This window comes from Echinops telfairi, unplaced genomic scaffold (genome assembly GCF_000313985.2).
Source record: "Echinops telfairi isolate 266 unplaced genomic scaffold, ASM31398v2 ScPeMD7_25;HRSCAF=90, whole genome shotgun sequence".
Classification (NCBI taxonomy): Eukaryota; Metazoa; Chordata; class Mammalia; order Afrosoricida; family Tenrecidae; genus Echinops; species Echinops telfairi.
Genome location: NW_022103922.1, coordinates 15,651,038 through 15,666,821, shown reverse-complemented (window position 1 = coordinate 15,666,821; position 15,784 = coordinate 15,651,038). Strand labels below are relative to the sequence as shown.

Sequence of the window (15,784 nt, the reverse complement as noted above, 5' to 3'; positions counted from 1 at the left end):
CAGGGTTCTCTAGAGAGATAAAACCAAATTGCTGATAATTTAATATATTTATTTATAAAGATAATTAGATATATAACAAGGAATGAACTGTTAAATCATATACAGTTAAATATATAATACAAGAAAGAAACAGTTAAATTATAAAGCACTACAAATGGCTCAATTCAACTCACTGCCGTGAGAGAGATGTGAGTGACTAGCAGTCCTTCCAGTCCAGTCTGCTGCCAGATCTTCCTCTATTTATAGAGAGAGCTGGGCTATGTCAGCACAGCAGCCAATCAGAAGGCAGGTCACCAACTGCCAGTCCCCAGCTCCAGCGATGTCTTAAAGGGACCTCAACTTACAGCGACACAGTCCACAGGCTAGGCGTCCCACAGGTAGTGTAGCTTTTAAATTGAAGCACAGGACACGCAAGGCAGCCGCACACTGGTCCGATGATCAAAGAGCGAGAGACAAGAAAGGCGAGACTCACCAAGGCATTTATCTCTCTGCCCTTCAGTTAATCCCACTTGTGTTTATCGGCCAGGCTGGCACAATAAACGATCTCAGGCATTGTTACTGCTTTGGAGAATGCCAACCTGTTTTCTGAGGTAGGACGCTTCCTGGGAATTGAGAAGAAAGTGGCTCGATGAGTGGTACTAACAATCCCCATGGTTCCATCTAATGCACCTCACTCCGCACCTCCTAGAGGACACCCTTCGCCCAGGGTACAGTTTCATTTCTAGTCTGACCTTTTGGCACAACTGATTCTGAGCCTTTGCCTCTTGGGTGCTTGCTGACCAGTGGCTCTTCTGAGGGTTCTCCTCCTCTCCAGTGGGACGTGACGCCTTCAAAAGCAGCCCTTGTGCCCAGTGTTTCTTTATCACACCCCATCCTGCGCTGTCAGCACCTGGCACCCTCTGTGGCACAGAGCCAGTGCTCACCACATCTACTCGCAGAGCCCCCACCTGTTAACTGTGGGTTTCAGGGGAAGGAAGTTAAGCTAGTTATTTGGAAATATCTCTAGAGGGGGAGATCTCACCTGCGTTGCCCTGATGATGTTTTAGAGCAGGTAAGCCTATCTTCTTGAGCAGTGGTTCTCAACCTTTCTCATGCCACGACCCTTTCAGACAGTTTCTCATGTTGTGGTGACCCCCCAACCATACAATTATTTTCATTGCTACTTCATCACTGTCATTTTGCTACTGTTATGAATTGGGTGACCCCAGTTAAAGGGTCATTCAACCCCCAAAGGGGTCGCGACCCACAGGTTGGGAACTACTGCTCCTGAGGCTGTTCCGGGATGGGCATGCCCTGGCAGCCTCTGTGGCCTCTCCATGCCAGGAGCGTCTCTCCTTTCTGGATCTAAGACCAAAAAGGTCTATGGCTTTTGCTAAACGTGGCCCCTAGGGGACCCAAATCAACCCCAGCTTAGAACCACTGCTCTCGACTCTGCATATGGAGAGAACGGTGAGTCCACGCGGGACTGAGACAGCCTCCTGGGCGAAGGAAGGACACATTTGCTAATTCCAGGTTAACACAGGAGGAAAAGAAACGACGGCCCACGAGCGCACTTGATCGAGAGATTGGGCTGCCGAGAGTGAGATGGGGCCCCAGGAGAAACCTGGGTCAGTTTTGCCTTCCATGTGGTGGAGACCCCGGAGTTAATGGTACCTGAACAGTAAGTCGGCGGTGTCTGAGTCATGTCCATCTGTTTGCTTGCAGGTGGAGTTGGAGGTCCACGACTTCTTCTTTGAAAGGAGCGCGCCAATCACAGTGCATCTCTCCATCAGAACAGCAGATACGAACGCCCCACGCGTGTCCTGGAACACAGGTAACGCTCATGAGAGAGCAGCTAACAAATCATTCTCAACATAGCATTGTAGAGAGTTGGTGGATTGTCTGTTTTCCTTAGTGAGGAGTCCTGGTGGCGTAGTGGTGATGGGTTGGTTTGCTAACCGTAAGGTCACCAGTTTGAAACCACCAGCTGCTCCAAGGGAGAAAGATGAGGCGTTCTACGCCTGTAAACGGTTCCGGCCTCGGAAACCCACAGGGGCCTTTCTACCGTGTCCGAGAGGGTCACGACTGGGTCAGACTCCACTCGGTGGCAGTGGGTTTGGTCTTGGGTTTTCCCCTAATGACACACAGAGAGAAATTGAAGCCAGAATTTATGTCCAGGCGCCAACTTCTTTCCTCCGCAGGAGATGTGGAGATTCAATTGAGTGAAGCAAAAACTCTGTGATCTGGAATCTTTGTGCGTAAGAGCAGAAAAGTCTCCACTGTAATCCATTGTCCTAGTTGTCCTTATTTTAAAAATCAATTAAAATACATTTTGGGTGAGGCTGCCACCGGGGGGCGCTGCTCCCCAGTCAACACCACAAAGGAGGGCTCTTGCCTCAGGCTGATTCAGAATTGTCAGGTGAGGCCAATGTTTCCACAGGAGCAAAGGTTTATTAACAGGAAGAAACAGCTGTTTTAGTGGAGACGGGACTGCAGTGGTACCTTTGCCTGCCTGAACAGAAGGAGCATACATTCATTTCCCTGTGCTATGGGTCTTATACATAATTAGTAAAATGCAGGGAAATGGTGAAATTCACCTGGAATGGACTGGACTTTGCAAATAGGGCGTGTCTGCAGTTGTCCTCCAAGATGAATTCCATTACGGGGGATTCTAGGTGGAAACTGTCCGGTGGAAGCCTGTCTTACAGTGACCCTACAGGGCAGAGTAGAGCCACCCCTCTGGGTTTCTAAGAGTGTAAATCTTAACAGGAGTAGAAAGCCTCTCCTCTTTCTCCCATGGCACACCTGGTGGTTTTGAACTTCTGACCTTGCGGTTACAGTGCAGAACCGACTGTGCTAAGAAGATTTACTCTGGGATTGCCTCTGCGTACTCACTTCGCGTTGTTGTGAGTGCCATCGAGTCAGTTCCCACCCATAGCAATCCCACAAACACCGCTGGTCCTGCACCATACCCTCACAACTGTCCCCGTGGCAGCCACTGTGTCCATCCATCTTGTTGAGAACCATCCTCTTTCTTGCTGCCCCTCTGCTTTACCAAGCAGGATGGCCTTCTCCAGGGACTGGTCTCTCCGGACATGTCCCAAGTATGTAAGATGAAGTCTTGCCATCCTTGCTTCTGAGGAGCACTCTGCTGTGTTCTTCTAAGACAGATAGGTTTGTCCTTTGAGCAGACCATGGTATTGGGGGTCACACTGCCAGTCAGGAGGATCATGGAGCTGCCCCAGAGCTGGGCCACTTCTGCTCTGCAGATGCGGGAAGTGCTGCCTGGGGTTTCCCTGGGTGGGACAGCGGTCCTCACAGAGCAGGACCACCCGAAGAAGACTGGCATCGCAGCGATAATGACTGTGGACTTGTAGGAACCTGGCTTCAAGACAAGGGCTGAGGTGGAGGGTCTGCAGTGCCTCTTGCTACCAGTGCTGGATAAACCCTAGACTGACCTGCTTGGTCACCTGGACCGGTGCATGGTCTTTTTTGGCAGCCCTGTGTGGAGGGCCTTGCTGTTTCGGTATGGCTGAATGGCTATTCAGAAGTTGTTTGAAATGCTGCTGTAGCAGCTACTGTTATGATGAAGACTGAGCAGCTTAGCTTTGACAAAGCCTCTGAAGACCTCCAGACTGTCAATCCAGAGGCCAAGGTGAATGAAGGGGTCCAGCGGCAACTGACGTGATACCAAGTAAGGGATTGAAGTGGGTCCTGCTCACACAATTTAGCAGTAATGTCACTTACAAAAATTGCAGAATTTACCCCAGGAAGCTCTTTGCTGTTAATCCAACCACCATTTCACAAGGATTGAAAGATTGCATCCTCTACAAATAGAGAACGTACAGGCGTTCTTTATTTCAAAGTTCTAATATTTTCATATCTTATTGAAGGAAGTGGTCCCGTAGTCTCTGCTCACAAGAGAACACTGAGATAGTTAGTTTATTGTGCCAGCCTGGCCGATACACACATGTGGGATTAATTGAAGGGCAGAGAGATAAATGGCTCGGTCAGCCTCGCCTTTCTTGTCTCTCGCTCTTTGATCATCGGACCAATGTGTGGCAGCCTTGCTTGTTCTGTGCCTCAATTTGCAAGCTACACTACCTGTGGGACACCTAATCTGTGCACTGTGTCGCTGTAATTTGAGGTCCCTTTAAGACTTGCCTTGCCAAAGAATTGGAATGTACATCTCTGGAGCTCGGGACTGATGGTTGGTGACCTGCCTTGCTGTTTGCTGCCTGTGCTGGGACAGCCTGAATCTCTCTTCAGAGGATGACCTGGCAGCCCTCAAAACTTGAAGGACTGCCAGTGTCTCACAACTTTCTCACGGGAGTGAGTTGCACTGAGCCATTTGTACTGCTTTACAATTTAACTGTTCGTTTCTTGTATTATATATTTATCTGTCTGTATATAATTTAACAGTTCATTGCTTGTATTATCTATCTATCTATCTTTATAAGTATATATATAAAATTATCAGCAATCTGGTTTTATCTCTCTAGAGATCCCTGTCTAATACAAACACCACCCTCTTTCAGGCTTACAACAGGAAGTCAGGAACCTGTTACTTCACTGAACCTGTACAATGGATGGAGTCCACTTGGGTGTCAGTGAGAAGTGGGCAGTTTCATTGCCCACTATGCAGTGCCACGTTGGGCTTTTTCACCTGCTATGGTGGACAGTGATTTTGTGATAGACAGATAACACTTGCTTTTCAAATGTATAAGGATAGAGTGGATGGAATGAGAATTTCACCCTATTTTGGCATCACACACACACACACACACAAATCCATAAACATGTGACATTCAATAACTTCAAAAGGAACTAGCTGATAATATGTGCTACCTTTGCATATTGTCATGTATGACAAATCTACTAGTTTTAGGCTATCAGCATTTCATTTGAAATGTGAGAAGATAAAATCACTTGCCTCGACTTGGAAATGATACTTTGTTGTTTAGGTAAAATACTACAGAAAGCAGAACTTTAAATAAAAATCATTTTATTGGGGACTCTTACAGCCCTCATCACCATCCATCCATCCACCCATTGTGTCAAGCACATCTGTACATATGTTGCCATCATCATTCTCAAAACACTTTCTTTTTACTTGAACCCTTGACAACGGCTTCTCATTTTTCCCCACCCTCCCTTCCCTAATGAACCCTTGATAATTTTATAAATTATTATTATTTTCCATGTCTTACACCAACTGCTGTCCCCCTTTACCCACTTTCCTGTTGTTTGTCCCCCTGGGGAGGAGCCTTACATGTTGATCATTGTGATTGGTTCTGCCTTTCTCCCCCCACCTTCTGCCTACCCACCTGGTATTGCTACTCTCATGATTGGTCCTGAGGGGTTTATCTGTCCTGGATTCCCTGTGTTTCAAGCTCTTATCTGTACCAGTGTACATGCTCTGGTGTAGCCAGATTTGTAAGGTAGAATTGGGGTCATGATAGTGGAAGGAGGAGGAGCATTAAAGAACTAGAGGCAAGTTGTATATTTTGTGGGTTCTATACTGCACCCTGACTGGCTCATCTCTTCCTTGTGACCCTTCTGTAAGGGGATGTCCAATTGTCTACAAATAGACTTTGGGTCTCTACTCGGCCCCCCTCCTCCATTCACATCAATATGATTTTTTGTTTGAAAGCAGAACTTTTTAATCATGTTTATTTTATTTCATTGGACATCAGAATCTTCCATACTTCTACATATATAGTTTCCTGCTGTATTTTAAAAAGTTCCAATTTTGAAGATGGACGTTATGTGATCTTAGGGCCTAGCTAGAGAAAACTATATATAAAAATGAGAAATTCTCATGTTTTTATAAATAGTATTTTACTTCTACAAATGCAAAGCAGATTTATTTTACTCTAGTTTTGAAATTTATTTCTCTCACTCTGTTTTTTTTAAAGGAACATTAGTAAATCTTAAATATGTCGATTTTTCTTGAAAATGTTGAAAGGCAATGATAAAATGTGTTTTCTTGGTATTGTTTAGAATTTCAATCATCTAAATTATTTAGAAAAGCATTTTGCGATACCTTTTGAAGTAATCTGCAAAAAGAAATCTATTATTGCAGTGGTGGGATTAAAATAATGTAAAAGCCAAATGATGATGGCAACATATATACAAATATGCTTGATACAATTGATGTGTGGATTGCTATAAGAGCTGTAAGTGTCCACAATAAAATGATATTAAAAAAAAGAAATTTGCTGCCCTAATGGTCGTATTAATAATTTTAAAAATATATACTAAAAGAAAGTTTATTATTCCATACAGTTAATACTTATATAAGAATAATAAAAGAAATATACAACTATATAATGCTATAAGAATTATAAAATATGGATAAAAATATTAACTAATACCTGAAAAAAACAATAAAACTGTTCGTTAAGATATTTCTATCTTGCTTCTTGATTGGCATCCTCACTTACAATATTCCTTGATTTTATCCCAGCATCATCGACTGTGTGATTTATCCTTAGACATCTTTTCACTGTAGGGGTAGGATCCTACCTTTAGAGGGAGGCCAGTTCGATAATAGTCATTGTGTTTGATATATTGGAAACAGGTGACTTCTCTTCTCTGAACATATGTTCATCTTTGAAAAACCCCTTTCTGCTCATATCAATTGTTCTGATAATATTTTTAGCTCCTTGGACACTTTCAGGAATTATGTAATTCACTCATAAAACCTGTGGGGATTTAGGGGGTCACACAAAGCTGAAACGAATGACAGCATGTCACCCTCTGGTTGTTTGGCACTTGTTTGTTTACTGAAGTAATAAACACAAAGGAATAAACATGTGGTGTTTCATCAAAAGTATAACAAGTTTTATGAAATGAACAAATACTACAAGAATAGCTTCGTCTACTTTTTTATACCCATGGGCTAGATGACCATTACTAGAACACGCTGTTGTGCAGATGAACGTTAAAAAAGAGTAAGGAAGTAAATTTGTGATTTCCACTTTGAGCAGCTGTCTGGCTTAGCGAGAACCCTGATCACAAATGCCATTTTAACAACTGGGTTGCCGAACTCAACAAAAATTTAGGTACTGGTTCTGCCTAACAGATATGAACCTGCTCAATCCTACCACTGTATTAATGTGGAGGGGGTGATGGTGGGAATTTGAAGTTCAGTTTGATGGTTTGATCCTTGTTTTGATTGAGATAACCTATTGGGACCTTGATCAGAATGTCCAGTCCTGGTAGTAGTCCTCACCACCCATGCTTTTGTGGTCTCATGGCCTTGGAGGTGGCACTTCATGAGGCCGTTAGACCTACGGTGACTTTCCGTCTCTGATTCTTGGGTCTCCTTCCTTTGCTGCTGCTGATGAGTAAAAATCAATTACATTTTGGACCGCTGCCCTATTTTTAAGTTCAATTCCATAGAAACCATACTATATAAATAAAACTTAAACTGCTTCAGCTATCATCTATCCACCCACATGCCCATCTATCTTCTCTCTCGCTCTCTGCCATTCTCAATGTTAGCGGTCTTTCTTAACCTTAACCAGGAGCAGCTCGAAAGACCGGGCTTTCTAACTCCCAACCTGTGGGGGTGGGTGGGGTGGGGGGTGGCCAGGTGTCCACATTGATTCGATAGCAGTCAGAGAGAAAGATTTTCCTTTCTAGTTTCTAATATCAGTTGCAATCGCTACACAGAAACTCAGCGAAAACCCATGGTGAAAGGGTTTATTACGGAAGCTAACAAATTGTAATGCCAGTGAGAAATACTCAGGGTAGTTGTGAACCAGGCAGTGTGGCAAAGGGTCATGGCTGCTAATAAATGCCCCCCAGGGCCTCTCACTCTGCTGGACGCCTCAACTCCAAAGCATTCAGCTTCAGCTCCATGGGTTAGAAACCCAGCTCCCTGAACTAAGTGCCCAGGGGCATCCCACTTGAGCAAGCCTCAGCCCAGAGGCACTCAGCTCCCCCTCCTGAGTCAGCAAGTCTAGCCTTCCCAGTGAAGTGCCCAGAGGCAGGCCACTCCAGAAGCCAACCTCCTGAACAAAAGCACTCCTCTCAACAGCTCTCTGGGTCGGGAAGTCCATCACTCAGTTCCAGACTCTGGCTCTCGGTTCTGCTTCTGCTCCTCTGCTGGGGGCGCTGCCATCTGGATCCAGCAGGTTCAGGGTGCAGGCATCTCAGGTCCAGAGCACATGCTCCCTCCTGGCTCTCGAGGGTCATGAGGTCCCTCCACCTGCTTCTCAGAGGGCTCATTTTAGCACAGCAGGTGCCACTTCAGGGCCTCCTGTTCTCAGTTACAGGGGAATCCTGTCAGCTTCTCCCCCAAGTCCCCGCCTTCTTACCAGACCCATGCAGGAAACAGTTGTTTGGTGAGAGTTATAGACTTTGGCCAGAAAAGCCGCATTAAATAAGTCACTGCTCCTGCAGGACTCAGACTGCAGTGTTTTTTAGTTTCTTGTCACCGTCTTCAATAGCACGCAGAACACCCTTAGAAGCAATGGTGGTAGGTTCTGTTCCGGGGAAGTTTTCTCAGTGTGTGGTTTAAACCCTCAGTTTTCATTTTAAATGGATCGATGGATGCATGCTTGTATGTCTCTCTGTGTTATTTGTGTCAGGGGAGATGGGGACCTGGGTTGAGCGTCCTGGTTGATCATCCTGACCGTATGTTCCACTGTCCTGCCTTCAGAAGGATGATTAGAGAAAAGAAGGACCTGGCGGCCTAAAAACAAGCAATAATTACATACTCAGTAGCTTAATACTGAAGCATATTTATTCAATAGCATGTCCTGTAACGCCCAGCATTCTTAAGGTAGCACTCTGCTGAGGGCTCCTATTTTGGATTTTGGCAATTTTAGACATCAGAATGCTTTTGGAAGTGCATTTATTTTCTTTTTGTGAAATTAAGGTCTGCCCATGATTGAAAAATGAAAGAGATGAAAATCTTTCATGACTCCACCCCCGTTCATAATTTGCTGTGTACATATAGAGCCCGTTTTTCTAGCTGCTGCTTTTTGTATTCCACCTCTGCATGATGGCTTGTCTCGTCTGTCCCGTGTGCTCATGGCATCAAAGCCTCCTTACCAGTCACAGAGGTTCTTTATAGGCGCCAGTATACTTGGTGCTTCCGTTCTTCCTTGCTTTTTTTTTTTTTTTTAAATAAAACAATAAGTTGCTCCCCTTAGCGCAGGAAAACAACCTAAGCCACATGGTACGTACTAGTCCTACACTGGAAATACAAGTGAGGGAGAAAGGAGAATGAGCGAAAAGGTGGCTAACGGAGCAGGTCGTAACTTCGCTCAGGAATAAAGCTGATGGGGAGCCAGAGGTGAGGTGGGACTAGGTGGACACACACTCCCTCTCAACTCCCTTTCCATTTCTTGTCTCTCACTGATCAAAGTTTGCCTTACTGAGTGTTAAGTCCGCACACATCCAGCTTGTGTAACCAGGCTCCTCTTAGCAGCTGCTGTACCAACAGGATGGCCTTGATCGCATGGGACCTGGCACTAGGCATAAGGGAGGTCATGCCAAAACAGGGGGAACATGCCAAGAGGGCACGTGTTGCACACGGCAGGAAGACAGACTGCCAGACGGAACACTTAGGTGGAAGACAGGGAGCTGGAGCATCATTCAGCCATTCCATTATCCATGAGGCCCGAGAGCCAACAGGCTGTAGGTAATTCTGGAAGGGAATGGTCGTCAGAATGGAGTTACTGGAACTGAAAATTAGATTTCAGTTTCTTGAGAAGCTTTTGGAGAGACTATTTTTTTTTAGATAGCTTCATGAGTAAATGATGTAATCCTTTACACAATAGGCCTGTTGGCATGTCATAGACACTTCCCAACACAGTTCTGTTTTCTCTTATAGGTCTAAATCTCCTGGAGGGGCAGTCGCGGGCCATCACGTGGGGACAGTTTCAGATTGTGGACAACGATGACATTGGTGCCGTCCGTCTAGTCATTGCTGATGGATTGCTACACGGGCGTCTTACTCTAAGAGGTGGATGGTCAGCCTTTGCAACAAAGTTTAAAAAAAATCTAAAAAGTGTTTTCTCCAAAACCAAGTCACACTTCATAGGGTAAACTCGGCATCTCTTGGGTCCCATTTCTAAATGAACTTGTCATACATAGACAATCCGGAGACCCTGAGACCATCAATTTTTAGTCAGGATGCTCAAATGAATAGCTAACCATTTATGAACGAGATTGTGTAGTTGGCTCATCACTTGAATCTCAGTTGTGCTTTCTGAATGCCATGTTAGATCCATCTAAGCCTACTTCTTAACTAATTATCTCCTCCCATTTCCCTCCATTCCTCTGCTTTAAAGAAATGTGATAAAATAGAAGGGATAAAAACCACATTTCTATTTTTCAGTATTTTAGTAATAATTTTGTTAGTTGTCATAGTTACCACAGATTTAAAGAGACGAATCCATAATTATCATCACTGGTTGACAAGGTAATAATAACCAACAACCGACTGAAGCCATTGCCATGAATTCAGTGCCAGCTCCGAGTGGCTCTGTCGGACCGAGTAGAACTGTAAACCATGATGGGAGCAGAGTGCCCCTTTCTTCTCTCGTGGAGCTGCTCCACGGGTCCGAATAGTCATCATTAGGCTGGCAGGCCAGAGCTTAATCACCACTTCCACTCCCAACAAAGTAGTGCCAAACCGAAAAAGAACTGCACCCCCAGTGGGTCGATTACATCTCATAGCAACTGATCAGGGCCGAGGAGTACTAGGTCCGAAGGCTTTAAGTCTTAAGAGAGGCACACTGCCACATCTTTCTCCTGTGCATTGCCTGGTGGGTTCGAACTGCTGACCTTTCTGTTCGCAGTCAAGTGCCTAATGATGGAACCAGCAGGGCTCCTTTTTAAAAACAGGGTAATAGCCCTAATTAATTCATTGTGAACATTGATGATCATATAGTGCATCTATTGGAGCGAGCTCAGGGGATTTAATTCAATTATCCTCTTGGTTTGCCTAAATGCAAAGCAGAAAGAAAGCTCTTCTTTATCATCGTATGTGGCTAGGGAGTTAAAAATAATGTGATGAGCTCATGATAAATCCTTGTGCTTGGAAGTATTGGAGATCAGTGTATGCCAGGATAAATCCATTAGGACTGGTGTTTGAGCAATATATAAGGGAAACTTGATTATTGTGACTTAAAAATGGAATAGTATTACCCTCATGCCAGGTGTTTGCCCTCTGGATGCCCGATGCCAGCAAATTCCTCCCCCCCCCCCTTGCTGGTCATAAGGTGCGTATACTTCCAGACATCTGCCTTTGAGGCAGGAAGACAGAAGAGACCATGAAAATACTCATGCCAATACTGTGTCATGTGGCTTTCCCTGGGTGCATGGAACAAAGGAGTCTGGGAAGCTCAGTGCTGTAAGATTGCCATATTGCCATTCCAAACGAAGCTGCGATTTTGGGAGTGAGGAAGACGCTGAAAGTGCCTTTTGGGCAAGTAACCAGCAGTGCCCATTACACTAACATCTAGTCGTTGATTCTTCCGAGGATTTTGCAGCCATTCTAATATTTTGTGCAAGAAGTGAAGAAATGTTTACTGGTACTGTAGAAATGAAATGAGGAGTGGTAGCCGAATGCTGCGTGGGCTCAGAGGAGGCAGAAAGCACTTCTAACACGTAATAAGCAATTGCTTGTTTTTGCTTTGTGCCAGATGCTTTCTGTCTCCATTACCTCATGCCAGCTTCATGAAGAGAGATGTCGTTAGTATGCTTGTTTTACAAGTGGAGAATCTCAGATTCGAGGCACTAAGCTAACCTATTTAAAGTCATGGGTATAGAAAATGGCAGAGTGGTCTTTGAACCCACGCTGACTGATAGAGCCAAGCTTTTAAACGCTGGCATGGACCAGAATCAGCTGGAGCGCTTGATGAAACAGATCACCAGACTCCCAGTAGAGTTCCTATTTCCGTAGGTTAGGATGGGGCTCAAAAGTGCCCAACTGCGGATGGAAAGGCCTGCTGATCTGCTCCTGTAAAGAGTTCAGCCTAGGAAACCCGGAGTGGCCTGCGCCCTCTGCCCTAGACCTATGACAGGGTCACTGTGAGTGGGGATTGAATAGACTTGCGTTTCGAACAACTTTCCCGCTGGTGTGAATGCTACTGGTGTGAGACCGCAGTGCCGTCATGGAGAAGGAGCATGAGTTCGAGAGTAATCACCCTTACGTGTATGCTTACTGCTGTCAAAGCGCTCACAGCCTCACCATGGAATACGACGTAGGGTCATGCTCTCCATCGGCATTGACTCGGCAGCAGTGAGTTTGGTTTTTTGGTTATTATGCTTTATAGGAGCCTTGGTGGTTAAGTGCTATCTGTTAACCGAAAGATGGTGGTTCAAACCCACCAGCTGTTCTATGGGAGGAAGATGGAGCAGTCTGCTTCCAGAAAGATTTATATGCTTGAAAAACTCTATGGGGCAGTTCTCTGCCCGGTCGGGTCAGGATGAGTCAGAAAGGACTCCACAGTAGTCAGTGGGAAAGGCGGTTTCTGGGTAGAATTCCCTTCTTTTGTGTTGCCAGGACATTTAATTTTTTTTAGTTAATCTGGTTTCTTTGGGGTTTTTTTGCACTTTATGCATAGTCACTATCTGTCACTGGAAGCTTATGTGTGCCATGATGCTAAGCACACGTCAGCAGAGCTTCCAGACTCAGATGAGGTCGAAGGGCCTTGCGATCTCCTTCTGAAAGTGTGCCACGGACCGTTGCGGGGCTCTCTAACTGGTCATGGGGATGGCGCAAGAACAAGTGGTATTTTGTTTTGCTGCGCGAGGGTCACCATGAGGTGGGGCCAGCTCGTAGGCCGCTAACAACAGGAACATCTCTATCTTATAGATTAATCTCGATTAATGAAACACCCTGTTCACGTCGGCACAACTAATCAATGTTAGACCCAGTATTCAAAACCCAGGGTCGGCTACAGGCCATTGTTTCTCAGGTGAGGGAAACCTGGGCATCCCTCTCCTTAAGGCGATGCTCTCCCCCCAGCTGTTCCCTCTGGCCTCCCTCATTGAATCAGCCCCATCTCCGTGCTCTCTCTCCATTAGGGGGGAAAGGATTTCTCTTCACGGTGGCCGATCTGCAGGCAGGCGTGGTTCGATATCATCACGATGACAGCGATTCCACCGAAGACTTCGTGGTCTTCAGGATATTTGACGGCCAACATAGTATCCGCCATAAGTTTCCCATCCACATCTTACCCAAAGATGATAGCCCCCCGTTCCTCGTCACCAACGTGGGGATTGAGCTGGAGGAGGGGCAGACTGTCCGGATCCAGGGCTCCGTGCTGAGAGCGTCCGACATGGACTCCAGTGATGACTACATCTTCTTCAACATCACGACGCCCCCGCGGGCGGGAGAGATCATGAAGAAGCCCGGGCCAGGACTGGTAGGTAAGTTCCATCTCCTTAAGGAGATTTTGAACAAAACGTCTTCTTGCCTTGAGAACTTTTTATGCACACTCTGGGTTTGCTAACCTGGTGTCAGAATTTGTGCTATGGGGGATATTAAATTTTGTGAGGTAAAATATGATTCATATCCCCCTTTTATTGGTGGGGAGCCTGAGGCTTAGAGGAATTAACTTGATAGGCCCAAGGTTTGTCAACAGATCTAGAAAGTGCCAGATCTGGGCCCCTCCAGGTAGCCATCACTATGAAGCGTGCAGTAGTCCAAGAAAGGGATCGAGCAACTGGGCCTGAAGGGGGATGTTTGGCCTATTCTAGATCTTGATGAAGTAATTTCATGAATACTATTTCTTTATGTGGGATTACAATCATTTAATAATCACTGTTTAAAGTAGATATTTTACTGAGTTTGCCAAGTAGGGATCAAGTCATTGGTAGTATTGTCTATTCGAAATAGGACTTTAAGTTTTTTTTCAAATTCAGTATTTATACACATGAAGACAGTTGGAACATTAAGACATTTCTGCTTTATTGTAAGTGTTTTAAAAAAGTGTTTCATAAAGAATCCTCAAGTATACCATTAAATTACACAATAGGTAGATTAGATGCCAATAAAAATGTAAAAAAAAGCAAACTGAACTAGCTGATCATCCTACGTTCTGTCTTCCTAAAACCCTTATAAATAAATTTAATTTTTCTGGAGATTTGTACACCTAAATTCTCAAAAATAAAAATGTATTCCCGAGTATATGCAACCTACTAGATAGAGAATACTTTCGGAGAGAAGTTCAATGTCAATGTTATCATCGTTGAACTTCTAGGAGAATCTTACTATGAGGTGCTTTGTCGCCCAGCAGGCTACCCTGTTCCCGGCTTCCTTCAGAGGGATCTGCTTAACGGGATCATTTACTACCGGCATTTTGGTGGCGAAATCTTTGAAGATTCTTTTGAATTGGTCCTGTGGGATAGTCATGAACCTCCAAACCTTTCAGTGCCTCAGGTAAGAGACCACCTTTGCATACGCTCCCACATTCTTGTGTGAGCTGTTACTAGCTACTACATGAGCCAATGTTGAGAGTCAGAATTTGAAAAGCCCTGGCTTCGGCAGAATTCAGTCGATTTCTTTGTAATGGGACTCCTCAAATGCTACTTTCCCAGAGAGTTGTAATGTTTTTTCCTTGTAGGTAGTGCTACCCAGATTATTTACACTGGGTGCCTGTTAGAACAACTCACAAAATCTGATCACCTCATAAACTCCAGACAACACGAATCCATTTGATAGGGAGTGGTTGACTTCAACCATGCAAGCGTAAGCTCTAGAATTAGACCCCCTGAGTTTCTCTCCTGAACATAACACTATCCAATCCTCCTGTGCCTCAGTTTCCTCCTCTGTGGAAAACATACAAAAAGTGCTGAGACTATTCTGCCCAAGGGCAAGTACTCAATACTCTTGTGTTGCTTTCATTGTTTTTGAAGAACTATTGATTTTACTACCACTTGAGGAGATCATTTAGATGTACAGAATTTGAAAATAGGTTCAAACCAACGTTCTCAGGCAGGAATTACACAAACAGAGTCCAGGTAGAATCTGGATGACTGTGAAGCCTCGTATAGGGAAGGTGGTGGGTGGCAGGAGGTGGGAAAAGTAGAGCTGACATAAGTGATCGCCTGCAATGTACAGAGCTTTTTATTAGGCACGTTCCACCTATTATCTTAGAAAGTAGCACGTGTAGGGACTCAGGAAAATCTCAAACCTGCTCTATAGGGACTGCTTACAGCATGTGTCTTATTGATTACGTAATGTCTGTTGAAAACGCCACTGTCATGGGCATTGCCCAATGCGTAGGTGATTGAGATTCATCTGTGTGCCAAGATGAAGACAGCAGAAGGGGCTGATTAGGAAGAATGATGTCAGAGAGCCCAGAGACTGCAGGAAGTGACTCACCCGTGTTACGGGTGATGAATGAGCCGATGGAGAATGCATGAGAAAGATGCCCATCTGCTGACTGACTCACAAACCCACTCCTTTCTAAGTAGCAATCCCACTTTAGATGACTCTCCCATATCTAGAGTAGATCTTTTTTAAAAAAAATCATTTTATTGGGGGCCCATACAACTCTTATCACAATCCATATATACATCAACTGTATAAAGCACATTAGTACGTTCGTTACCCTCATAATTCTCAAAACATTTGCTCTCCGCACGATGCTTATTTTAAAAAAAATCTATTCTGCTACTCTGTGGCTTTTTTTTTTAGCACATTTTTACATTCATTGCCATCATCATTCTCAAAACATTTGCTCTCCACTTAAGCCCCTGGTATCAGCTCCTCATTTTTCCCCTCCCTCTCTGCTCCCCCTCCCTCATGAGCCCTTGATAATTTATAAATTAT

At 44.7% G+C, this 15,784-nt stretch overlaps 1 protein-coding gene across 1 annotated transcript in view; it reads left to right on the top strand.

Moving 5' to 3' along the window:
* The window catches only part of FREM1 (FRAS1 related extracellular matrix 1), a 154,649-nt gene that overhangs the window by 25,486 nt on the left and 113,379 nt on the right, over positions 1 to 15,784 (top strand). The window contains exons 6-9 of the mRNA XM_004706538.2: positions 1,705 to 1,813; positions 9,830 to 9,961; positions 13,033 to 13,377; positions 14,247 to 14,389. Of these exons, the coding sequence (XP_004706595.1) occupies positions 1,705 to 1,813; positions 9,830 to 9,961; positions 13,033 to 13,377; positions 14,247 to 14,389 (729 nt within the window). The remainder of the gene's footprint in view (positions 1 to 1,704; positions 1,814 to 9,829; positions 9,962 to 13,032; positions 13,378 to 14,246; positions 14,390 to 15,784) is intronic.